Source organism: Ursus arctos, unplaced genomic scaffold (genome assembly GCF_023065955.2).
Source record: "Ursus arctos isolate Adak ecotype North America unplaced genomic scaffold, UrsArc2.0 scaffold_32, whole genome shotgun sequence".
Classification (NCBI taxonomy): Eukaryota; Metazoa; Chordata; class Mammalia; order Carnivora; family Ursidae; genus Ursus; species Ursus arctos.
The window spans coordinates 20310869-20337030 of record NW_026623008.1 but is presented as its reverse complement, the minus strand read 5'-3'; the positions used below and the strand labels follow the sequence as shown (position 1 = coordinate 20337030).

Below are 26162 nucleotides of genomic sequence, written 5' to 3'. Positions count from 1 at the left end.
CATCCGCGTTGTTGCAAACCAAAAAGGCCCGTTCTGATCCCCGATTGCGGGACTTCGCGCTCAGTGTGCCTCGAGTGCGGGCGAGGGCAGGGGTGAACGAGGGCACGGGATCTACACGGCGCCTCTTCCTGGCGGCTCGTTTTACTCCAAATGCAGAGGCCCGGGTGGGGGAGGACGTTTAATAACTGTTCAGTGACTCCGTGCGGGAGTTGTAGTAAACATTATTTACGTATGAAAAGGAGAAACGCACAGAATAAGATGCTCGAGGAGCTTTGTGTTTTGGATGAAACTTGGGGGAGAAAATGCGCTGGGGTGCGGGAAAGTGGTGCTTCATTTCCTGATCCCGCCGCTCCACGCCGGTTCCCGCTGCGGACGCCGGGCAGCTGCGGCGGCGCGTCTCCGCGGGGAAGCGCCCGCGGGCGCCCGAGCTCAGGGCGCGAGCAGCGCGCGCAGGCCCAGCAGCGGCGCGAGCAGGAGCGCGAGCCCGGGCGCGGGCGCGGGCGCGGCGCCGGGGGCGCGCAGGCAGGAGGCGTACGCGTCGAAGGCCACCTCGCGCAGCGCGCACACGTGCTCGGCGCGGCAAGCCTGGCCGCAGGCCTCGCGGTCGTAGCTGACCGAGTTGTAGACGTAGTAGCGCTGCAGCGCGCGGGGGTCGTCGGCGATGCGGCCCAGCGCCGCGTGCAGGGAGCGGGGGCCTGCGTCGGGCACCCCGTAGGCCTCGGTGAGCCGGTACTCGAGCTCCCAAAGCGGGGTCCCCTGCGCGTTCGCCTGGCTCAGGTTCACGAAGTAGGTCACCATGTCCTGGAGAGAGCGCACGAGGAGAGCAGGCCGTGAGCGGCCGGCAGCTTCCACCCCCCTCCCCCGCATTCTACACCTTGCATTTGCCCCCCCAGATTCTTTATAGCTCTAGCAATGACTGCGATTCGTGAGCGTTTCCTGCTTACGGAGTGTGCCTGGTAGGCTCATGAGGTAACTGCACTTATTACCCCCATTGCACAGATGAGGACACTGAGTCCTAAAGAGGTTAATTCATTGTCCAGGGTCCTACACGTGTTTAGTGGCAGAGGCGGGTTTGGAATCCAGGTTGTCAACCCTATGAATCTTCTGTCCCAGGATAAAAAGCGACTTAAAGAAGTGGCATGGAGTGCTGGCTGAAAGAGGTTATGGAATTGTGGTTGACGAGGGTTTGGGATACACCAAAACTCCTAGGATCAGATGCATCTTCAGAACTAGAATCTGGAAAGGCTTATCTGTCCCATGCTTTCCACTTTAATCTGTGGACCTGCCTCAGGTCACTGGAAGTGGGGCAGGAGGAGCCGCTGTGGATGGAGGGCAGCTTCCCCCCAGGCACGTTATGTGATTTCATTTGGTCCTCTTAAACCCCTGTGACGGACTGTTACTCCCATTTGACAGAGGAGCAGAGGCGGGAAGGGATCAAAAATCTCGTGAGTGATGGAGCCAGATTCAAACCCAGGCCTGTCTGACTCCTTCCCTGAGAAGGCATGTTGGGGGGGGGGAGGCTGTAGGGAGCCAGCCGATCATTCCTCTGCTAAGGCCCTCTGAGTGTCCATGTGGACAACAGGCCACCCTCTTGAAAAACCTCAGACCTCCTCTCCGTGCACACTTACTCTAGAGTCAAGGACCTAGGTTATCTCGTCCAGTCGCTGGTTTTAAATGTCCTCTCTCCATCACCGATTCAATCTCTACACTCACCTCTCCCTGGGCCTCCAACGTGAATACCCAGCTGCCTCGTCCCTGGGCATTTCACTAGGACAACCATTCAGACTCCCCAAGTTTACAGGTCCCAAACCAGACCTCTGATCTTCCCTCTGAAACCCGCTCCTCCCACATGGTCCAAGTTCAGTCAAGGGCAGCTTCACCGCTCTAGGCACTGAGGCCAAAGCCTTGACTCCTCTCTTTCTCTCACACCCTCCCCATCCAGCCCAGCAGATATCCTGTCTTCTCCGCCTTCAGCAGACATCCAGGATCTGGGGCCTCTGCCACACCCTGGGCCACGACACCGTCACCTCTCAGTGGTTATCATGGTCACCTCCTCACTCACCCTCCCCCATCCCCGTTTCTGCCCTTGCCCCCTACAGCCTGTTCTCTGCATAGCAGGTGGGGTGTTGTAAAATTCAGAGTCAGAATATTTAATTCTTCTGCCCCAAACCCTCCAGATCCAGAGTCGAATCACAGCTGACGCGATCTGACCTCGTCCCTTCCACCCTCCCCCTCCCCTTGGGCCTTCCTCTGCAGCCACGGACCTCCTTGCTCTTCCCTGACATGCCAAGCACAGTCCTGCCCAGGGCCTCTGAGGACCTCCTTGCTCTTCCCTGACATGCCAAGCACAGTCCCGCCCAGGGCCTCTGACGTGCTCTGTCCTCCGCCCTCCCCGGATGCCCGCGTGGCTCCCTCCCTCAATTTACTCAGAAATCAGATGTCACCCTATCAGCGACACTTCTGTCCCGCCTACCTCACAGCATGTACGTGCATGTGCACACACACCAGACAACGGGCACACCTGTCCCCTCACCCTGCTTTGTCCTTACCTCTTCTCGCCACGCCATACTTAACGTTCCTTATTATTTATTGTGTGTCTCCTGTGAGAACGTCAGTTCCAGGAGAAAAGTGACTTTGTCACCGTTGACCTGCGTATCTCCTGAGCTCAACATAGGGCCCGGCTCACGGTAGGTGCTTAGTACATTTTGTTGAATAAATTAAGGAATACCGTTTCTTTGCTGTTTCAACAATCACAAGCCCATCCCGGGAGATGAGGGGTAGCTCGATGAGTCAGGGGCCTGCTTTGGCTGAGGCCTAGTTGGTGTAGGCATGAGGTGGGCAATGGGCATGAGGTCACACTGCGGGAGGCCTTGAACACCAGGCCAAAGAGATCCAGCTTATCTTGTGGGCACTGGGGAGCCACTGAAGGTTTGTGATGCTTCCGCAGCACATAGCAGACGCGCTACAGCAGGTCAGGGCTAGAGGTAGGAAGCCAGGCAGGAGGCTATGATCTAGGGCGAAGGGAGATTTGGGGACAAAGAATTGACCCGACTTGGTTGCAGGACTTGGAGAGGCTCACGGGAACCTGAGCTCTAGAAGAGGGTGGATTAGCTGCAAGGTGAGGCGGCGATACGTTCAGGTCCCTCCCCACCCTCCCCCTCCGGCCCCAGCAGACCCAGGGCTCCTGACCTGCAGGCTCAGTGTGGCTCGGTCGTATTCAAATACCCGGATGCCTGGATTGTTGGCCCCGTTGACCACTCCAGGTAAGGTGGTTTTCCATGGGGTGACTCCAGGTGTCAGGAACATGACACTGATGGGGGCACCTTTCAAGAGAGAGACCGTGGGACTGAGAGAGAGGCCGGCAAGAGGAGGAGGGGGGTGGGCTGGCAGCTGTCCTCCGCGGCGAGTACCTGCATCATCGTAGAACATCCGGAAGCTGTCGGTGTGGTGGTGTCCGAAGAACTGCCCTGCGATGACTCGATGGTGCTTCCGGACCACCTTCAGGTACTCCTCATTGAAGCCCTTCCGGAACCACGCTTTGTTCCGCGTCTTCTCGAAGAAGCCCGGGGGCACGTGGCCAATAATGTACACCTGCAAGGAAGGGGTGCCCAGGAGGGGCTCAGGATGCCCTCCCTGACCCCTCACCTCCACCTCTCAACACCTGCCCCTCTCCCCAGAGGCTAGCAGACAGGATCCAAGCCCCCTCCCCGCCAAGCCCCCCCCCCAGGCACATGCCAGCCCTCTGAGGACCAGCGATGATTTTACCAGGTGTTGCCCACCTCCGTGCCTTCGCGCGTGCTAAGCCTGTCCCCCCCCCCCAGAACCCGCCTCTTTCTCCCCCACTGTGGTGAGGATGGAAGAAGCCCCCTCCTGGGGCTGTGATGAAGGACCGTTGGTGATGTGGGCCCCTCGAGCGAGTGGCTGAGTTTGTGCCGAGGTGGGAGCCTTGTTCAGGAAGGGACCCCAGAGAGGTGGGGGAGGTCGAGCCCTTACCATCTCCTTCGCACGGGATGCACCGGTCAGCACGTCCTCGAGCCAGCGGAACTGCTGGCCGGGGTCCGCCACGCCGGCCGTCCGATTGTTGGTGCTGTAGTACAGATTGGTGTTGAGGACCACCATCCGCCCGGCCCCACTCGGCCCCGGCAACTTCTCCGAGTAGAAGGCACCTGAGGGGCACAGCCAGGCAGCGTCAGAAGGGTCCCCTGCCTCCGTGCCCCTCCCCCTCGCTCCCACCTGCTCCTGCCCTTGCGTCCTCCCTTCCCCCCTTCCCGTAGGAGGGCCCTGGAGAGCCGACCAAGGGCTCCGGGCCTGGCCCCGCGCTGATCGGCTGTGCAGCTTGGGAGCATTTTGACTGTGAAGAAGGGCAAGACGCCTTCGCTCCTCCAGACCCACTGTCAACCCTGTTCACTCAACTGTCTGTCCCGGAAGCTGAGCTCTGTGGACTAAATCAGTGGGTTTCTGGTTGGGTGTGACCCGTGGGGACTGAGGACAGGGAAGAGAGTAGGCCAGGGTCACCTTCAAGGGGCTGGCTGTGTCTGTGGATCAGCGGTTCTCAGCCGCTGATTTTGTCCCTGGGGAACGTTTGGCAGCGTCTGGAGACATCTGGGTTACGGCAATGGAGGGTGTGACCGTGGATGCGGCCGACACCCTACAGTGCACGGCACGGCCCCCACGAGCAACTATCCGGCCCAAGAGGCCAGTGGTGCCAAGGTCACTGCCCCTTTCTTGTTTCAGTCTTGGAGCGTGCTGACAGGAGTGCCTGGACCCCAGTAAGTGCTCAGGAAACGGTCACTTAGGGTTCCCATTAGAGCCGTTGAGAGCATGGGCAGTAGAGTCAGCCCCGGATTCTGCTCTCAAGTCGGCCACCTCTAAGCTGGCTGATCTTGGCCAAGGGACTCGACATCTTCAAGCCTCTGTCTCCTTATCTGTAAAATGGGGATAAAATGAGTACTATTTCCTGGGGTCGTGGTGAGGGCAAAAATTCGATCAGACCTCGGCACACAAGGAAGAGCTTATACTTGCTAAATGGTGCTAGTACCTTCTTTGAAGAGAGCGATGGAATCGTTACTGAGCCAGGGTCTCCACAGTTCTGCTACCTGATTGTAGATGTTGTTGCTCCCTGCCGGTAACTGGTTTTTGGGGTGAAAGTCATGATTTCCCAAAGCAGCGTAGACTTTCGTATCTGGGAGGAAAAACAGACATATAAACATATTTATGTGAAAGCACTCGGCGGAGTGGGTACCTTTCAGCCTGCCACTGGCTGTCAGAGCCCATGGGGAAGAGCTGTAGCATGGATGAGGGAAATACAGAGATAAGCAGAAAACAGCATTCAATAGAATCTGGTAGAACATTGCTCAGACCTGGGAAGGAAGAGTAGCGAGTTCTCCAATCCCAGTTCCTAACCCCACTCCCAGTAAAGAGTTTCCTGGTTGGAAGGAAGCATCCGAGGACGAGAAGAAGAAAGCCAGAGGATCTAAATAAACTTCCCATCCCTTATGAGGCCCTTGGTAATGTAGTGTTTCTTGTTCTTGTCCATTCCAGGTCTACTAACTGTTAGGGAAGGGGTCTGGTTCACTCTGGGAGCCTTAGCAGTCATGCATTCCGTGATTCAACAGGTGTGCATTGAACGCCTCGTGTGGGCCAACATGTAGACCCGGGAACCGAGCGTCCAGTCCCAGTCCCAGGGGCCTTGCAGTGCAGTGGGGTTGACAGGTATTGAGTAATTCGAGGTGGGAGGACTGCCACAAAAAAAGGGAAGAGCCACTTGCTGTGGAAGTGTACAATGGGGGTGGGGTGGGGTGTTCTAGGAGGAAGCGGCTTGTGAATGACTCCTTGGGGAAGGGAGCCCATCAGATGCGTTTCCTCCTCTTGAGTAGCCTCATTCCTGCTTTTAGTTTACGTCTGTGTCTGACAAGTACTAGTTGCTCAATAAATGTGTTAGAGAAACAAAAACTCCTCTGAACTCAGGGCAGGGTTTTGCCCTTACAGGAGCTTGGCATTCCCCAGGGAGTGAGTGACCTTGAACCAATGAGGGGGGAGGGGGGAGCCTCTGATTCCCACTGGGGAAGATGTTTTCACAAACTTTTTGCCCTGTAGAGCCCACAAGAAAGCTCCACAGAAGGAGGAGGTTGTAAGATCCCCATCAGGAATTGTTTGCCAACCAGAAGCCACCTCTGTAACTGCCTGGAAAAACCTCACCCCTTCAACATAAATGCCGGCAGTCATCAAGAATCCTTTTAGAGGGGCAGCTGGGTGGCTCGGTCGGTTAAGAGTTTGACTCTTGATTCAGCTCAGGCTCAGGTCATGATCTTGGGGTCACACTCAACGGGGAGTCTGCTTGAGATTCTCTCCCTCTCCCTCTGCCCCTCCTTCCCTAAAACAAATAAATAAATCTTAAAAAAAAAAAGATCCATTTAGAAAAAACACAAACCCCTGGGAATTCCTAGGACAGATGAGAAGGGAGGGAATTTCTCCCCTTTTCTGCTGCCTGTTAGTGCCGGGCACTGGGAGAAGCCCCTTACAAGCATAAGCTCCATGAGGACACCAGCTGGCGTCTAGTTCCCGGCCAAGCTCCCTACTCTGAGAATGGTATCTCACTCCTAGTAGATACTCGATAAATATTTGTTGACTAGATGAGTGGATTACTTTACTCAATCCTCACAACAACCTTCTGGGCAGGTACCATGGTTTTCGTCATTTTGTGCAGACAGGAAGTGAAGTCTCCAGGGCGTGGCCCAGTCGGAAGTGGCAGAGCCTGAGCTGGGAGCAGGACCTGCGTTCACCTGCGTTCACCTGCGTTCACCGCTCAGCCGTGCTGGAGAAGACGAGCCAGCGTTCACAGTGACTCTGATGGGGAACACGGGTGGCACGTAGCAGGAAGAACACATGACACATAATGTGGACCCAAAATCTCGAGCTTCGGTCCCTTCCTCCTCTCCAGCAATTTGCCTGACTTCTCTGTGCTTCGGCTTTTTTATCTATAAAATGGAGAGTGTTCTGCTTGACCTGTGTTGCTATAATTCTCATATTAAGTTCGTGTCTCCTTTCAATTCTTCTAATATGTTCTTATTTTCACATCTTTCCGGGTGGGGTGTGGTTTATCATGGAGGCCATGAGAGAGCGCTGCCATACTCCAACAGCATTTTTTCTTAGCAATACAGAAAATAATGCATCTCACAGCCTACGGCATCTCGGGTATTAGGGAATTCAATAAATGCGCAAGTGTGTTACAAACGAGGGGATCTTCTCATTTACACTGGTATGTGAGCTCATAGTTGTAAAGCATTTTCTCTTTTTTTAAATATTTTATTTATTTATTTGACAGAGAGAGAGCACAAGTAGGGGGAGTGGCAGAGGGAGAGGGAGAGGCAGGCTCCCCACGGAGCAGGCAGCCTGACGCGGGGCTCAATCCCAGGACTCCGGGATCATGACCTGAGCTAAAGGCAGACGCCTAACCAACTGAGCCACCCCGACGCCCCTGTAAAGCATTTTCTTGTCCATTATTTCATTTTTATTCCAGAGGCCCCTGTGGAGCAGAGGAAAGAGTGCTCGGAGTCGGATCTGAGTTGGAATCCCCTCGCTAGGAACTGACTAGCTTTGAGCCATCGGGTGCCTTATCTCCACGTCCAGACAACTGTTCGTGAAATGACTCCCGCTGAGGGGAGGAGGTGGGAAAGGAGGCTGCCTGGAGGACAGAGGTGAGACTGTGACAGCAGCTGACGGCCCCTCCTGGAGTGGCGTCGGGAGCGGTGGGTCACAGTGGTGCTCACACCAGGATTTGTGTCCCCGCCCTTCCACATGCCCTTGACCGGTTACCCTGACTCCAGGGCACGCATCTCCCCCCAGCAGAATTGCAGTAGTAATAGTACTCACTCCTCCCCAGGAGTGTCACAGCAGTGAGTGAGCTAGGGCGCGGGTCAGAGCAGGGCCTGACACTTCGCCTCGGTACAGAGCTACGTGCAGTTACTGCTGCTGCTAATATTGCTAATATTTATTGTTATTATCACCGATCCATAGCTGGAGCCTGGGGATCCGCGTCTAAGACCTGTAGAGGAAGCAGCTGTTCCAGAACCCGAAGGAGGTGGGGGTGGGGGCTAGCGGGCTGCCCGGACGGGTCCCCAGCTGGCAGCCTGAGAGCCTGATTTGGTCCCCAGCCCCTTGTTTTGGCACAGCCTGCTTAAAGACATTTTTGGGGGCCGTTAGGTGGGGTCTGCGGATCCCATTCTCCTTGTCGTGTCCCATGGGACTGCTGCCATAACCACTCAGGGGCTCTGCCTGCTCTCTGGGGCTCTCAAGGCCTTGGAAGCACCAAGAACAGCCCCTGGGCTGGAAATCAGCCTCTCCCAGAGGCCCTGGTAGCCAGGATGGCTTGAGGGCGGTGGAGGGCAGCTCTGGGGCCACAGCAGGACAGAGGGCTACTGGCGAGTCCCCGGGAGACCTACCGGGAACGATGCCTGTATATAAACTGCAGACGCCCCGAGAAGGGGCCGTGAGTGGCTGTAAAACAGGCAGCGAAATGTCAGGCATTTCCGTTAATAGGATTCAGTGTAAACAGGCCAGCAATGGCTCGCGTTCCTCCAGGGGTTGTTGGAAGGGAAGACGCGATCGATCGGCGCTATGAGACCTGGCCAGCAGCCAGCATCGTCCATGGTGCAAGGTCGTTTCCTCCACATCTTGCTGCTGCTGCTGTTCCACCCCCGGGGCCAGACACGGCCTGGGCTTCAGGCAATGCTGCCGGGCCCGGGGGCAGAGGCTTACCTGGAAAGACCCCCCTGATAAGCCTGGTCAGGCGCTCCACGATCCCCAGCACGGAGGCTTCTCCCAGCCTCTCGTCGGGCACGTGAGGTGTGTCATCCCTGCAAAACACCACCGAGCCAGTTTGGGGCGGGCAGCTCAGGAGGGGGCCCGAGAAAAGGAAGGGACAGCTCAGTCATGAGGAAACAGGCCGTGGAGCTGGCCCTCGACATCCCCTGCGTGGGAAGGGCCAGGCTGGAGCCGGGAGTTACACAGGCCAGAGTTGAAACCTGGGCTCTGCCGGTGACCTGCTGTGGGTCCCTGGGCTGGCTGCTTAACCTCTCTGAGCCTCCATTATCTCCTCTGTAAAATAGGGAAATAATGGTACCAACTCCTAGAGTATTTCTGAGACTTTAACAAAGCGGGGACAATTATATACATAAAATGTAGACGAGTGGGGCCACTTTCTTCCTCATAAAGAGCATATTTCCTGGGCAGCTGTCCTAACTTGGGCTCCAATAAAACTCTTCTCCTTTCTTTTTAAAAAAATACATAAAAATAAAATAAAGTAAAATAAGAGGCAGAATAGTAGCTGCTAGGCCGTAACCAATATTATTATGTTAAGAGGAAAGCTTGGGGGTTCAAGTCCCATCTGCAAGTCCCCAGGGAACTTGGGGTCGAAGAGCCATCTCTGAGTCCTGCTCCGTTCCCCAAGGGTTCCAAGGAGTTGGGAGCTGGCATCGGAGTTTAGAGTTCATCTCTACAGCAGATCCAGGACCTGCCCTAGGACCGTTTAGTCCCCCGTTCGGCCGACCTAAATTCCTGGATCCAACTTAGAAAGGGGGCGCCTGGATGGCTCAGTCAGTTAAGCATTGACTCTTGATCTCAGCTCAGGTCTTGATCTCAGGGTCATGAGTTCAAGTCCCACGTTGGGCTCCACGCTGGGCATACAGCCTACTTTAAAAAATGCACAGCAAGGTCAGGGAGCAGGGCAGAAGAAAGGGGAAAGGCAGGGCTAGGGGAGGGGTGGGAGCCCCAAGAATCTAAAGCTGGACCCGATGGGGTGATGGGGTGAGGCGGCTGCTCCCTCAGTACTCCCCAGGGAAGTTAATTAGCATAATGGTAGCGATACTGTTACTAGCAGCTCACCCTCGCAGGGACTTTCTGTGTGTCGTGCCCACATTCCCTAATTTGTTCTCCCTGACAGGCCTCCAACGTGGGTTCTGTTGTTAGTCCTATTTGACAGATAAAGAAACAAGGCACAGAGGTGGCAGAGTCTGCGTAAGCATGTGTCGGTTGAGGCAAGAAGACGGAGCAGGAAGCCTGAGCGCTGGCCCCCCTCCTCACCAGCTCCCTGGTTACCACTTCCTGTGAAATGGAGTCAGGCACCCTATAAGGCTCCCGCATCCCCCAGTGACCCTCTCTCCTGCTTGCGATACACTGGCCAGTGGACTCGTCTGCCTCACCCACAAGACGGGGAGCTCCCTGAAGGCCAGTCTGGGTTTCTCTCATCTTGGTTCTCCAGTGTCTACCCAGGGCTGAGCCCAAGACATGCTGCTCCCCCGAGGGAGGGAGAAAGGAGCCCGTGAGTGAGGGGTGGACCACGGCTGGCAAGGACAGCCGGTTCTGGGGAAGTCAGAGGGCTCACAGCAGTATCCTTGGATGAGAAGCAGACATGGCGTCTGGCTGAATAGAAATCACCCCTGCCCCCAGGCTATCCTCAGGCAGAGCAGTGCTGTGACCTGTGAGAACTCCCCAGGGCCAGGGCAGCCAGGACACTGGGTCCCAAAGCCAGGACCACTTTCCGCCCCCCTACCTTCTTCCCTCCCTGCATGTGGAACCCTAGACCCTGGTGGGAGTGGCCCCAGTGTTCATCCCCCTGACTTAAAATCTGGGAGTTCTCAGGGCATCTGGATGGCATAGTCTGTTAAGCCTCTGGCTCTTGACTTCAGCTCAGGGTCATGGGATCGAGCCCCTTGTTGGGCTCTGTACTTAACAGGGAGTCTGCTGGGGTTTCTCCCTCTTCCTCTGCCTCTGCCCCTCCCCTGTTCTCCCTCTCTCTCTCTCTCAAATAAATAAAGAAATCTTTAAAAATAAAATAAAATCCGGGAGTTCTCCACATACCCAGACGTGCCATGACTGTGTCCCCAGGCTCAAAGAGAGCTGTGTTCTGCTAGGGCTAGGAGACACAGAGTCAAGGGCCCAGACTGTGGGACCAGCCAGGCGCACAGCTCCTTGGGCAGGTTGTGTCCCTGGAGCTTCAGGTCCTTCCTCTCTGAATCAGGGCCAGTGTGAGGACTAGGGGAGCTAGCGTGGGGACGGTGCCAGGTCCGCGGGTGACACAGCAGCAGCCCAGTGAAGGGGAGCTTTTGTGACTGCTCTCACCCCGTCCAGAGGATGAAGTCTGGCTCCGGCTCGATCTCCTTCATGGCGTAGATGGAGGAGTTGATGAGGACCCAGGGAGAGTCGCAGAGGTAGTCGCCCCAGGGGCCTGCGTTGGGCACTGGCTGGGAGCCAGCTGACGGGCACACCTGGAGGGGGTCTTCAGATACCTTGTAGTCAGGGTCAAGGTGCAGGTCAGAGATGTGCCAGAACTTCCCTGCAGGAGAAAGGAGACCCTCTTTGATGCTGGTACCTCCCTGAGCGGGGATGGGGAGGAAGCCCAGGGAAGGGGGAGTCCGGGCTGGGAGAGAGCAGGCTGCAAATGTGAAGCCAGGGTTCACAGAGACCGAGCCACAGGTCTCACTTTGCCCAGGGAGGCACTGAGAGGAACAGAGAAAAAGCTTGGCTCTGTCCCTGACCCGTGACCTTTGACCCTCCCTATTTCCTCACCTCAGGGGACCCAGCAGCAGCAGGGGGGTGGGAGCGGGGGAGATTTCTAAGCAGAATGCTTGTTTGAAAGCAAAGTTTGGGAAGTGTCAGGGTTAAGCACTCAGGCTCTGGAGCCACATGCAGGCTGTGTGACCTTGGGTGAGTTGTTTCACTTCTCTGAGCCCAGAGCTTCTCAGCCTCCAGGGAAATACATACAACAATCTGACCTGGGAGAAGCTTACACCACCAATTGCACTGTAAGATCTTGTGCATTAACACCAGTAAAAGCCTGGGGAGTACGTGTGGAGACGGGGTTCAAGAGGACTGGACAGGAAGAGGGGATGCAACTTCAGATGAGGCTGAACTTCTTGTGTGTAGTGGCTGGTGATTCTGGATGCAGCTGGGAGCCGTCCTGTTTGCCGAGGTGGTCCATGAAACTGGTCTCAGCTTCCAACCAAGGCTGGCTGAAACGTCAAGAATCTCTTGGCATGAGGAGCACCTGGCTGACTCAGTCGGAGGAGTGTGCCGCTCTTGATCTCAGGGTTTGGGTTCAAGCCCCATGTTGGGTGTAAAGATTACTTAAAAATAAAATCTTAAAAAAAAAAAAAATCTCTTGGGGCGCCTGGGTGGCGCAGTCGTTAAGCGTCTGCCTTCGGCTCAGGGCGTGATCCCAGCGTTCTGAGATCGAGTCCCACATCAGGCTCCTCCGCTAGGAGCCTGCTTCTTCCTCTCCCACTCCCCCTGCTTGTGTTCCCTCTCTCACTGGCTGTCTCTGTCAAATAAATAAATAAAATCTTAAAAAAAAATATCTTGGTGTGATCGAGAGAAAGGAATCTCAACAAAGAAAGAGGCCACATGAGGTGGGTTTGTCATCTGGACCCAGCACGGGGCCTTGGAGAAGTAGTTTCAACGAGCCTTACTGAACAGATTGGGCCTCTCCCCTAAATCCTATGTTTTTGGCTAAGACAAGGGTGAGTGAGGCCTGGGATTTCCTCACCCTCCATCGCTGCTGTCACTTCCTCCCCCTTTTCCTGTCTTGCTCAGTGCCAACAGTCCTACCCCCAGCCCCGCCCTCAGCCCAGGAAGCCTGACCTGGGTCTGGAAGCCCCCGGCTTCCCAGAGTTGCTTTCAGGGGTGGATAGCCAGGGCACCACCCAAGCCACAGGATCGTGTCGCTCTAGAAGAGGTCTGAAGTTCAAGTCCAGCCCCGATCCTCTCTCCAAGACTTCTTTCTCCTCGCCTCTCCTTATTTAAATCTGCTCCCGGGAAAGGATCAGAAGCTTGATTACACTAACGTGCAAATGACCGATTAAGTCATGATCCTTCCCAAGGTCGTTACACAGTCTCGGCAGCCTTGGAGGTACAGTTGACCCTCGGACAATGCGGGTCAGGGGCACCGACTCCCACACAGTCAAAATTTGTGCATAACTTATGACTCCCCCAAAACTTACCTACTAATAGCCTACTGCTGCCGGAGCTCTTACTGATAACATAGTCGATTAACACATATTTTGTATATGTATTATATGCTGTGTACAATAAAGTAAGCTAGAGGAAAATGTTATTAAGAAAAATCATAAAGGGGCGCCTGGGTGGCTCAGCCGATTAAGCTTCTGCCCTCGGTTCAGGTCATGATCCCAGGGTCCTGGGATCAAGTCCTGCATCGGGCTCCCCGCTCAGCGGGGAGTCAGCTTCTCCCTCTACCCCTCCACCCTGCTTGTGCTCTCTCTCTCTCTCTAGTAAATAAATAAAATCTTTTAAAAAAAGAAAAAAATCATAAGGAAGAGAAAATACATCACAGTACCGTATTTATCAAAAAATCTGTGTATAAGTGGACCTGCGCGGTTCACACTTGTGTCGTTCAAGGGTCAACTGTGTTGATCATTATCCGCATTTTGCAGATAAGGAAACTAAGGCTAGGAGGTCAACATGCCTGAGATCACACGGTAAATGGTGAAGGTCCTGTGGCTCTCGATTTCCTCCCGGGAAGATGGGATTGCTAAGGCGGTAAACCCAGTGCCTTTTTTTTTTTTTTTTGAAAGTAGGCTCCACTCCCAGTGTAGGGTTTGAACTCACGACCCTGTGTCAAGAGTCAGATGTTCTACTGACTGAGCCAGTCCGGGGCCCCAAGCCGGTGCCTTTTTATTTTTGATATGTCATTTTGTAGACAGTCCATGCCTGCGTGTTTCTCTTTTACCCAAACTGAGAGTCTTCGTTTATAATTGGGGGAATTCAAACTTGTCATACAAATTGTCATCAATATATGTGAAATTACTCCTCCAGAGACAAAATCCCAAGCCGAAGAAACTAACTGCCCCACTTCAACTAGTATATGGGCCGAGCTGGTGGGCTCTGCTGAGCCCCTGCCCGGAGACTGGAAGGGGGCCGCACCTGCTTCCAAGCCTGAGAGCCGGCTGACCCGGTCAGAGGGGGTGAGAGGCCCTTGGCCCTTCTCTCTGGAGTGCGGTCCCCTGGCTTCCTCTGAAGACCATTCCCCTGCTTCAAGCAGGTTCTTCCTCAACTAACCATAAAGAGGGAGCAGTTCTGCCCCTGTGACGTCAGCCCTCTAAGAACGTTGCTTCACTCTAGAAACTCCTTGACCGCGCAAGGGCTCACACGTCGGCGCTCAGTTTCTCTCTTCCCACAAGCTCCAGTGTAGTCAGAGTATAGAACTGAAACTCCTCCCAGCGTCCCCGGGGATTCCTAGTGACGTGTGTGTGTGTGTGTGTGTGTGTGTGTGTGTATGCGTGTGTGTGTGTGTGTGTGTGCGCCCCAGCGTCCTGACTCCAGGAGAGGCCAGGGTAGTGGAAAGAATGGCGTGGAGAGCAGAGGACTCGGCCTCCTTGGGCTCTGGTGTCTTCATGTGGCGGTAGACGACACAGACCTCACACAGACTCACCCCACTCATCCGCCTTGCACAGCCTCTTTCTGGTTCCTCTGCTGCCTTCCCGGATCTTCCCCAGGTCATTGATCGCATGGCTGCTTTCTCCTCATTCAGGCCTCAGCCCATAGGTCACCACCTCAGAGAAGCCTTCCTTGACTACCTTTTCTCAGGTTCCACCCTCCACCACACATCTGGTCCCTCGCTATCACCTCCCTCAGTTTTATTTTCTTCAGAGTGCTCTCACATGATGAAATGATCTTGTTGACTTGCTTATCATCCATCTTCCCCGTCTACAATGTGGGTTCCCTGAGAGTGTGTAGCCTGTCTTGCTCATCTCTGTGTCCTCAGCACCTAGAACAGTGCCTGGGAGGTGAAAGATGCCCAAATATATATTCAGTGAATGAGCAGGGCAGTGGGGAGGGTGATGGGACTAATAAGCACTCAAAGAACGTTAGCGAGGTGCCCTTTTCACGCTCCTCTCATTTCATCCTTGCAGCCATTCTGTGAGGTGGGATCCTTATGCCCATTTCACAGATGCGGAAACTGAGGTTCAAACCCAGCCCTCTCTGGCTCCAAAGCTGAGACACAGTGTTGACTCAGATCCTCCAGAAGACGGCTTTTATAAAACACATATGTTTCCCATAAAACAGTGGGAGCCACAGGCTTCTGTGAAATTAGTCACAGACTGTGAGGAATTAAGCTCTAAAACATCATGGAGAGGGAGGTGAGTATAAGGACCCTGAGGGAGGTGGGTTATCTGGCTTCTAACCCAGGCTTTTCCGTGTGTTGGCTGAGGATTCTGGCAAGCCCGTTAGCCTTGCTGAGCCTTGCTGAGCCTTGCTGAGCCTTGTGTGACATCTGGCCTGCTTGTCCGAGAGCAGCAAATAAGATAGTGAAGAGAAAGGGCTGGTAGAGAAGAATCCCAGTACACCACTGTCCCTGCCAGCTACCCCTGGGACCAGGAGAGACTGGGAAGGTGTGGGGCATCGGGCAGTTCAACACTTTACTCTCAGACCAGACTTCCCCAGGCATTCCTGTGCGCAGGCCTCACCTGGGGGTCTCATTAAAATTAAGAGTCTTGGGACGCCTGGGTGGCTCAGTCGGTTCAGCATCTGCCTTCAGCTCAGGTCATGATCCTAAGGTCCTGGGATCGAGTCTGGCATCAGGCTCCTTGCTGAGCTGGGAGCCTTCTTCTCCCTCTGCCTGACACTCCCCCTGCTTGTGCTCTCTCTCTCTGGCAAATAAATAAATAAAATCTTTAAAATTAAATTAAAAGTGTATATATTCATGCTGCTTGAATCTTTTTCAGTAAGAACGTATTCATGTGTTCCTTCAGTTTTAAGAAAAGGTACACAAATCTTAGCCGTCATTATCATTCATTAATTATTGAGAATATAAATAAATTTGGTATCAATTACAGTGAGGAGTTGAGAGCGCAGACCTGGGTTGGGATTCCAGCTCCACTGCCCTCTAGCTGTGGGAACAGGAGCCTCAGTTTACTCATTTGCAAAAGGGGGACAACAGCGCCCCCTACCTCTTAGGGTCGATGAGTGGGTTAATTGAGACAACGGAAGAGGACGCCAAGGCATTCAGCATTGCAAAGCAGCAGGTCTGCCCATCCCCGCGGGGTCCTGCAAGCTCCCCTTTCACTATGGGAGGGAGAAGAAATAAGGGGGGAGTGGCTGCAACCTTCCCCTGTCACCCCAGCGTCCTCTCAGCTGCTGTCCTCTGCAGAGAAAGTGCAGATCCAGGGGCTAGGACTTGAGAACGATGTGAAGACAGATCCTGTCTCCTCCTGGATGGCCATCTGAGCAGAGGGCTGGTGGGCACAGTCCACCCTCTAGTTTAAATTTTGAGAGCTCAGTTCTGCTCCCCATCCCTGGGCAGGCAAAACAGTGTCCCGGTCTTCCTCTTCAATCACCAAATAGGTTACCAGGCCCCCTTGTCCACTAAGGGACAACAAATATAGGGCCCATGGCCTTGTAGCTTTGTAAGGCCCATGGAAATTTTGAGAGCTATAAAAAAATGCATTGGCTCCCAAGTTCAGGGAAAAAACAATGCCATCAAAATCAATAATTCATTTTAAAAGCAATAATGCATTTAGAAATGTATTAAAATCATATAATGTGAGATTCTTTAACTATGATTCCTGATGGGAGGGGGGAGACTTGCAAAAATAATTCCTAGAACCTAAGAAGGTCTTAAACTGAGTCTACTTATGATTGGAGACAAGAAAAGGAAGGCAGGAAGACACCTGCCATTTATTTAGCACCTACTGAATGCCGGATGCTGTGCCGAGCACTCTACCCATGCACTCTACTCACTACGAAGTTATGACATACATTCTAGTATCGTACCATTTTACAGAGGAGGAAAGTGACCTAGTTAGTGGCAGACCATGATTCACATCGTGTCCGAACAGAAAAGATCACGATGCACTTTACTCTGCCGCTAGCTAGCAGTGTGACCTAGGATATTAAAAAAAAAAAAAGGTCCTTTAAATTTTTACAGCACATGACAATGTATGTGTGTGATCTCACTTGACTATCATGTTTAAACTCTCCTTTACTTTACCCCTATCCTATTTTATAGATAGTGACAAAGAGACTCAAGGTCACATAGATATTAAAAGGTAGGACCCAGGTTTTCTGGCTTAAGGCAGTGGCTCGTTTTGGAAAGGTCATGCATGGAACGTGGACTAAGGGAAATTCGGTTTTGAATCTTGGCTCCTCCACACTGGCACTGGCAACTCGAATGAGAGATTTCCCCAGCTGAGTCTCAGTTTCCTCATCTGTAAAATGGGGATCATGGCGCCAGTGGCATCTCACAAGCCAGCCTGAGTGCTTATTCCCTGGGCCACTCTGCCCCCCAGGCCTCAGTTTTTCTTCTCTTCGGGAGCCTCTGTTTCCTCAAGCGAAAGATGAGAGTCCTGCACAGTTATCTGAAGGCCCTGCCAGTTCTAACGCCCTGTGATTCCATGACTTTTCTCTATTGTTGTGTGTAACCCACACCACAAGACGAGCTCGGTCGCTATTTTACTCCTTTGCTTTTGACCCTAAGCGATAACCTCCTCCTTTTCAAACTGAGGCCCTCCCCTCCAAAACACAGAGGGTTCCCGGGTTCAAGCCAACATTTACGGACCCCCCGTGTTAAGTACGGAGACTGCTCTAGGCTTCTTCTTGAGGGAAATGTTTGCCTACCGTGCTAACCCGCACGGACAGGGATGTCTGTGTGCAATTAGAAGCTGAAGGATAACAGGCGCTGCGTAGGGCATAGACGGGCGGAGGGGGAGCCAGCAGGCTGCTACCCCACCCAAGCTCTTGGCTAAGGAAGCTGCAAGTAGAAACGCCACAGTTGAAGGCGGAGCAAGTGGATTGCTCTCTGATGGGGTGTCTCAACCTTCTCCTGCACTTCAGGAGAGACTGGGAGTCTGGAAAAGCTTACAGGTGCCGTGGAATTGTTTTAAAATTTAATTTTGTTTTTATCAAGATGAAACCAGAGAGGGAGACAAACCATAAGAGACTCTTAATCATAGGAAACCAACTGAGGGTGCCTGCAGGGGAGAGGGTAAGCAAAGGGGGTCACTGGGGGAAGGGCATGAAGGAGGGCATGTGATGTCATGAGCACTGGGTGTGACATGCAACTGATGAATCACGGAACTCTACCTCTGAAACTAATAATAGACTGTATCTTAATTAATTGAATTTGAATTTAAAAAAAGAAATAAATTTCATTCTGTTTTCAAGGTATAGATGTATACATTCCAGAAAGTTTGGAGAAAAGAGAAAAAAATAGTACCTATAAACCCCACCATCCCAAGATGACCCTTCGAAGGGCACACTGTGTAAGGCAGCTGAGAACAGACCTGGTCCTGCCACTTCCTAGCCAGGGGGCCTTGGGCAAGGGTTGGGCTTCCTCGACTCTCATTTGCCTCATCCGCAAAATGGGTATAATGGGAATAGTGCCTGCTTTACAGGGACCATAGAAAACAAATGAGGTTTTTCTTCTTTCATTTTTCAAGTGGGTTTTGAAAGGACAGCAGATGTCAAGCAATGAGCCCCAGCCTGGCCCATCATAAGTCTCCAAAAATAAATGTTTGCTCTTCTTGGCTCTTTCCTTCAGCGTTCTTTTGTTTGTTTTGACATTTATTTTATAAACAGGGTGAAGTTGTACAGCCTAGGTTCATGTCCCGACTCAGACACTTTCTACATGTGTAACCTTGGGTAAGGTGTCTTACTTCTCAGTGACCTCGATAATCCCTACTAGACAAGGTTGTTGCAAGGGTGCGATGTAAAAATTTCAGCAGTGCCTGGCACAGAGTAAGTACTAAATAATTGTCACCATTGTTCTTGGTTTTCCACCAGGTGGTTGTACCACAGCCCACTGAGCTAGTCCATTATTACCACAAACAATGCTGCAATGACCAGCTTAGTGCGTCTGTGGGGAGGGGGGACCCTTTTTAACCATTAGGACTCTGGGCTGCAGGTGCCCACTGGCACTTGGATTTCCAAGAAAGCATATTTAAAAGTGAAAGAGTGAGAGGGTGGGAGATCTTTTCAACCATTCCCACCCTCCAGTCAGACTGGCAGGGCCTGGAGGCCCCCCGCAGGGACTAGGGTCTGCCTCCCGGGTGAAAGGACCGCCACTCAGCCTTCTGCCAGGCAGGTCACCCTCATGGAGAAAGACACACTCTCAGGGCTCATCCCAGTGACATTTCCACATTCGGGTCACAGCATTTGGAACCCAGTCCCTCTCGGCCATTATGCTCTTGTCTCCTGTCCCCAGGCACCGGTGCTCCCCCTCGATGGCCTCTGAGATGCCTGGCCACGCCATGGGCTCCCAGCCACTCCTGGGCAGTGTCCAGGGGAGGACTAGAGGCCACCAACACTTCGGGCTCCAGCCTGGGAGAACTGAGCCCCACAGAACAAGTAACGAGCAGAGCCCTGAGCCTGTCCCTCCCTTGTTCAGCCTCATTTCTGCAGCTACAGAAACGGTGCTGGGTCCCCTGTCAGGTCCCAGCCCAGGACTCCAGGAAAGGGCAACCTAGCATTCTAAGGAGAACCAGAGGTCCAGCCTGCCCACTGACTCGTCTTCCACCGCATGGAAATCTAACAGGCATCTCCAACTGAACATATCCCTAATCACCTCCTCCTGCACCTCAGCCAATGACAACTCTGTCCTCCCAGCGGGAGGCAAAGACCCTGGAGTCCTCCTGTCACCGCACACCTGCCAGCAGGTCTTGTCCAGAAGCAGACTGTCTCCAACCAGCCCTGCTCCTATCATCCCGGCGAGACTCCATCTCCTCTCACTGGAGGATGACAACAGTCTCCCCCGTGGGTTTGGCTGCGTCTCCTTTACCAGGGTGACCAACCACCCCGGTGCGCCCAGGTCGCTGAACTTCAAGTGCTCCGATTAGGCAAGTCTCGGGCACACTGACCTTCAGCCCACTGTGGTCTCTTCTCAATGCACAGCTCAGCGGGCCTTTTAAAACTTACATGAGTCAGATCACCCCACGGCTCTGCCTAAAACCCTCTAATGATGTCCCATTCCACTCTGAGTCCCTACACCCTCTGCACCAGCCCCCAGCCCCACCCCCATGGTCCCCAACTTCGTCTCTCCCATTCACCTTGCCTACTCTGCTCCAGCCACTCTGGCCCTGGGCTCGTCCTCACCTGCATTCCGAGTGTCAGGCACAGGGCCTGTGTGCTTTCTGCACTCTCTTACTAGAATGTTCTCCTGGATGTCCACCCAGCTCCCTCCCTCTGCCTCAGGTCTCTACTGAAATGTCACTCCCTGGTCTCACCGTAAGTTCCTCCTCCCCACTCCCACTCCTTTCTTCTGCTTTATTATTCTCCATAACGCTTATCACTCCTGAAGTGACACCCATCTATTTGTTCAAGTGCCTTTCGGTCTGCTCCTCCCTAGTTGAAGGAATGCTTCACTAGGACTGGGGCTTTGTCTCCTTTCTTTCCTGCCGCATTCCTGGTTCTTAGAATAGTGTGTGATATGCAGAAGGCGCTTAACCAATGTTTGCTGGATGAAGTCACGAATCTGCCCGCCACCTTCAACCTCTACCGGAGGCTGGCTCTTACGTACACGCGTCTTCGCGAAGTCAGTGCCCCTCCCCCGGCCCGCTCTGGCCTCCCCTTAAGATCTTCAGACTCACTGCTCCCCCCCCACCCCAGCTTCCCGCCTGGCTATTTTTAGCAGCCCTTTCAGCTCTCCGTGGGCCGCTTCCAGGAGCCCCGTCCCGAGTTCATAGTAGGAAACAAAGGCACTTGGGGGCCTACCTGGTTCGGCTCCGGCGACTCCCCAGGGGGCCAGGAAAAGGAGGAGCTTCAGCAGCCTCATCGTCGGGACTTGCCTCATCGTTGGGGCTCACTTCGCCGGAGCCACGGGCTTCTCCTGGAGCTGTGGCCGCCTCTGCAGCTTTCCTGTCTGGGTGCGGGTGGCCATGGGCTTGAGAAGAACTTTCCAGCCTCTTGCCCTGTGCGCCCAGCGATCGGAGGCACTGCCTCCTCTGACTTTTCTTCCTTTGCCCCGCAGGGTGTGAGCTGGCCTTGCCCAAGGAGATGCATCAGCCAGGCCTTTGAACTCTGCGGTAGAAAGCAGCGCTCGTCCTGCCTGTTCCTCAGAGCACGCCCGTCCAGCCGGTAACTGGATTCTTCAGGAAACTCGCCCAGCCCGTCACTGACTGGCAAACACCATCTACCTTCCTCGAGCTTTTACGTTGCCCCACCCCCGCAGGACAAACTGGCCTGGATGAAACGGCTGTGGCCTTTGCTATCAAAGGGAAACCAAGCATCTCTGTCTTAGCAAACCAAGACAAGGTCACACATGCATTTATGCCAGGAACCATGTCCCCAGGAGACAGAGCGGACTCGGGGCGGCCCCTGCCTTCAAGAGGGACAGGGAAACCGAGGGGCTGCGGTTTGCGGCTTTGCGCGTTTGCAGGTTTGCGGGTTTGCACGTTTGCAGGCTGGGCGGCAAGCCGGGAGGAGGAATCTACCCCTTGAGGAAAGGGAGGTGATGGGCCAATTCTCTACTTTTATTATGGAAATTGCCAAACAGAAACAGAAGTAGAGAGAATAGATCATGAACCCTCAGCACCCACATCCTCTAGTTACAGCGACTGGGAATTTATGGCCAACCTACTTCACCTGTACCCCCTCCCCAACTGTACTGGATTATTTTAAGGCAAATTCCAGAGATGATATTGTTTTGCCCACAAATAGTCTAGAAGATAAGGACTCTGGGTTTTTTTCTAACAAAATAGTAAAACAGTAATTCCTTACCCTCACCAGGTAGATAACGTGGTCAATGTTTCAAGTCTCGATCGTCTCATATTTTTTTTACACTTGGGTCATTCAAATCAGGATCCAAACTGGGTCTGATACAGGCAGGCTGAGTCTGAGAACCCAGGGGAAGTTTCCCCACCAGACCAGCCAAAAGGACCGTTGGCTTCACGCAGGATAGAAATCAAATGCGAGCCAGAGAAAGTGAAAACAGAATCATGAAATAACAGGTAGGGAGTAGCAGACAGAGTGTCTGGGAGACTCAGAAAGGAATTGGAGGATGAGTCTTGTCACTGCTTGGGGTTAGGGGTTCTTGTTAAAAAAAGGGTCTAGGGTACGTGTTCCTCCAGGAATCCAAGGTAGGGTCAATCACAGGCAAGTGTCAGGTGAACAAGAATAGTGTGATTCCAGAAATTATCGAAGGTAGGGAGTACTGAGGCCAGCGTCAGCTGAGGTTTGTTTGAAGCTAATGTTCTGGAACAGGTTTGGGATCTGGCTCTTCTTAGGTGTTATTAGGTGTTTAGGGCCTAGGACAAAGCTCCGAGAATGATTAACTTTCTTGCTTCCCTTTTGAAGTGGGAATATAGCATCTTGGGCGTATTCAGAGGAAAACACAGAATATCAGTGAATGGGGCCCAACAGGAAAACAGCAGAGACGGAGACTTTGTAAAACGGAGTCCCTGCAGCTTCCCTACTTCAGGTCCACACATTCCAATCCGTGGATGTGTCTGTTAAGTTACTCTTACTCTGTACCACCCTCTCCCTCCCTGCTTTCCCTTTGTTCTTGTCAAAGGAACCTGGTTGTTTGTCCTATTACATTTCCCACAATCAGGAGGGTTTGGCTGGTTGCTTCTTGGTGATGGTCATTTCACGTGTTCCTCTGTCCCGCCTATCTCCTATTAACAGGTGGCTAGACCTAGAGGTGTGATGACGTTCAGGTTTGCTCTGTTGGCAAGGAGACTTCTCGGGTGCTCTTGTGTCGTTCCTGTTACACCGCATCCCGAGGCATAGGAACTGTATGGTTGACCTCGACGTATAAGCAGCAGGTAGCCGGGAGAAGGGGGAAATAGGGCAGAAGGTGACCCAGGAGAAGGAGCACCACCTGCTAAGACAGAGATGCTGAAACATTCCAGGGAGCAGTGTCGGGTGATTGGGGAGTTCAGGGAGAGGGAAGCAGGGAGGAGCCAGGCCAAGCTGAGAGTTGTGGGGAGCCATGGAAGAGTCTTCACTAGGGGAGAGACACAGCCCAATTAACATCTTAGAGAGACTGCCCTGGCTCTGTGGAAGGTAGATTTGGGGGAGACCAGCAAGGAGGCTGAAGCAGAGAAGTCCTGGTGAAAAGCTGCGAGGGTCTACACTGGGGAAGTAGTAAGTAGTAAGAGGGAAGAATGAAACAGATGGTGGCTGAGGCACTGGCTGAGGTGTTAATTTGTATTCTCGCCGTATTTTTTTAAAACACTGCTCCGAACAGCTGGAAAAGGTTCCCTTCCCTTGGGGGAGCACGTGGCCAGCAGGAAGGCCACGGCTTCTTGAAGACAGCCACCTCCGGGCTTTTGTCCTCTGCTGTCCTAGAAGGGACCGCGGAGTGGGGAGGAGAAGCACCTCTCAGAGAGCGGAGCCCGGCCCAGCCACGACGGCAGACACCGGCTGCTGGGTACCGAACGTGTCCAGGCTGTTTCCAGGAGGGAGCAGTCCTTCAGACAGGACGTCCTTGGACATTTACTTGGGTTCGGTCAGTATCGGATGTCTCTTAGCTTCCGGGCCCTGTTTGTGGTGAACAAAACAAAGCCTCTGCTCCCATAGAGCTTACATCGAGCAGAAGAGGACATTGCACAAACCCGACAACAAGACTCCCAGCCTGACGAAGCCCCGGGGGCCAGAGCCGCAGCAGAGCCTCGGGCTCCTTGGAACCCTACGAGCTCAGCCAGTGGGCTTTCAAAAAGAAAACCACGGGGGCACCTGGGCTTCTCAGTCGGTTGAGCATCTGACTCTTGACTTCGGCTCAGGTCACGATCTCAGGGTTGTAGGATCGAGCCCTGCCTCCGGCTCAGCTCGGAGTCTGCTTAAGGATTCTCTCTCTCTCCCTCTTCCCCTACCCCTCACCCTGCTCATACTTTCTCTCTCTAAATAAAGAAATGAACTCTTTAAAAAAAGAACAAAAAAAAACCCACAGGCCCAAAATGAAGCCAAGTCATCAAAGTTGGACTCAATACCCAACCTAACTGCAGTTTTAACCTCCCCCAGAGAGGTATTCCTTTTTTTTTCCCCCTAAAGATTTTATTTATTTATTTGACAGAGACAGCCAGTGAGAGAGGGAACACAAGCAGGGGGAGTGGGAGAGGAAGAAGCAGGCTTCCCACTGAACAGGGAGCCCGATGTGGGGCTCGATGTGGGGCTCAATCCCAGAACCCTGGGATCATGACCTGAGCAGAAGGCAGACGCGTAACAGCTGAGCCACCCAGGCGCCGCCCAGAAAGGTAGTCTAAAGCGGTCAGGCAGGAATTTTCTGGTAGCACCAATGAGGTCATATGTCGCAGGGGCCCTCTCTATCCCTCCCCACAAAGGAAGATGAGGTAATCTGCGTGATCAGACCTCTTGTCCTTCCCGCTAAGGGAAAATGACCTTTCCTGCAATAATCCTTTCTTTTCTTTGGCTAATAACTTCCTTGCCCTACCCTCCTTCCTATAAACCTTCCATTTTGTACGCCTCCTCTGAGCTCCTCGGTCGATGGGATGCTGCCGAATTCACGAGTCGCTTCATGAAGCCAATCAGTTCTTCAAGTTGACTGGGTTGAATTTTTTAAGAGGGTCCACAAACAACTGAACAGCCAAGTCCAGCCTGGGTTCAGGTCCCGGGTCACCCCGAGGAGGAGGAGGGCCTCACAGTAACCGCCAAGAGCGAACTTTCTGCCGGTGCTGAAGGAAGAGGGCTCAGAGACCAACCGCTGTTGACTTAACAAAAATTAAGCGCTGTGACTTTTTGCACCCGAGCCTACGGCCTGATTCAAAACCTCCGGACGGTGTCTAGGCCACATGGAGGCGTGCTTGGAAGGTAACCCATGGGACCGGTGGGGAAGGAGGGCAGGCAAGGGGTTATGGGAGGCGGCCCCCCAGGGCTGAGCAGGGAGCTGGTAATGATTAAGCTTGAAACTGGAACAAGGGGGAGAGGGAGAGGGAGAGGGAGAGGGAGAGGGAGAAGCAGACTCCCTGCTGAGCAGGGAGCCCGAGGCAGGGCTCCATCCCAGGACCCAAGATCATGACCTGAGCCCAAGTCAGACACTTAACCGACTGAGCCACCCAGGCGCCCCAACAGAGGCTTCTTTTAAATACCTCAGCATTTTGATCATTTTCCCCGGGAGACCCTCATCGCTGTCACCCCCTGCTAACCCATAAGATGTCTGTGTAAGTAGAAAGGGGCACCCCCTCCAAGCCTTTGTGTGAATTAGAAAAAGAGGCCTCCCTCCCAGACAGACGCAGACAGACACAGACAGAGGCCAGGGCTGCGAGTGGAGCCAGGAGGGATTTCAGCCCCCACTCAGCCCCTGCTAGACCTGGGTTTGCTGGAAGAGGTAAGTGCGGCAGAGAAAACTGAACGGTTAGGATTTTGCCTTCTGATGTACAAAACAGCTCCACTTATTCATATTGGCCAAAGCATTTTTTTAATTCTTGGCAACTGTGATTTCCAGAAAATCCCCATCGCTCTTAGGGAAAACCTTCTGTGTAAAAGCTCACCTCAGCAGTGCCTATAAAACAAACAGCCCGACAGCAAAGCCCTTAGGGGTGTGGGGGTGGCCCTCAGGTGACTGCTGCCCTTTGTCCAGGCCTCAGAGCTTCTGGGAAGCCAGGCTGTATCTGTGGTTGTCTTGGGGTTCAAGTCCACAGAGTCCAGGAAGGTCAAGAGTGAGGCCATGATAACAGACACATGAAAAAGTGCTCAACATCACTGACATCGGGAAATACAAATCAAAACCACAATGAGATACCCCCTCGCACCAGTCAGAATGGCTACGATTAACCACTCAGGAAATGACAGATGTTGGCAAGGATGCAGAGAAAGGGGAACCCTCTTACATGGTTGGTGGGAATGCAAACTGGTGCAGCAACTCTGGAAAACAGTATGGAGGTTCCTCAAAAAGTTGAAAATAGAGCTACCCTATGACCCAGCAATTGCACTACCAGGGTTTACCCCAAAGATACAAATGCAGTGATCCGAAGGGGCACCTGCACCCCAATGTTTAGAACAGCTATTGTCCACAATAGCCAAACTATGGAAAAAGCCCGGATGTCCATTGACAGATGAATGGATGAAGATGTGGTGTATATATACAATGCAATACTACTCAGCCATCAAAAGGAATGAAATCTTGCTATTTGCAACTACATGGATGGAATTAGAGGGTATAATGCTAAGCGAAGTAAGTCAATCAGAGAAAGACAATT

At 53.2% G+C, this 26162-nt stretch overlaps 1 protein-coding gene across 1 annotated transcript; it reads right to left on the bottom strand.

The window, feature by feature from the left end:
- Nucleotides 1-429: 429 nt before the first annotated feature.
- On the bottom strand, nucleotides 430-23883 carry SMPDL3B (sphingomyelin phosphodiesterase acid like 3B). Its single transcript, XM_026516540.4, has 8 exons — nucleotides 20719-23883; nucleotides 11119-11332; nucleotides 8758-8855; nucleotides 5039-5182; nucleotides 3994-4166; nucleotides 3411-3591; nucleotides 3190-3323; nucleotides 430-801 (listed from the first exon to the last, which is right to left on the bottom strand). Exons 1-8 carry the CDS (start codon nucleotides 20795-20797, stop codon nucleotides 430-432), a joined length of 1395 nt encoding a protein of 464 aa, XP_026372325.2. The 5' UTR covers nucleotides 20798-23883.
- Between the last annotated feature and the right edge of the window lie 2279 nt (nucleotides 23884-26162).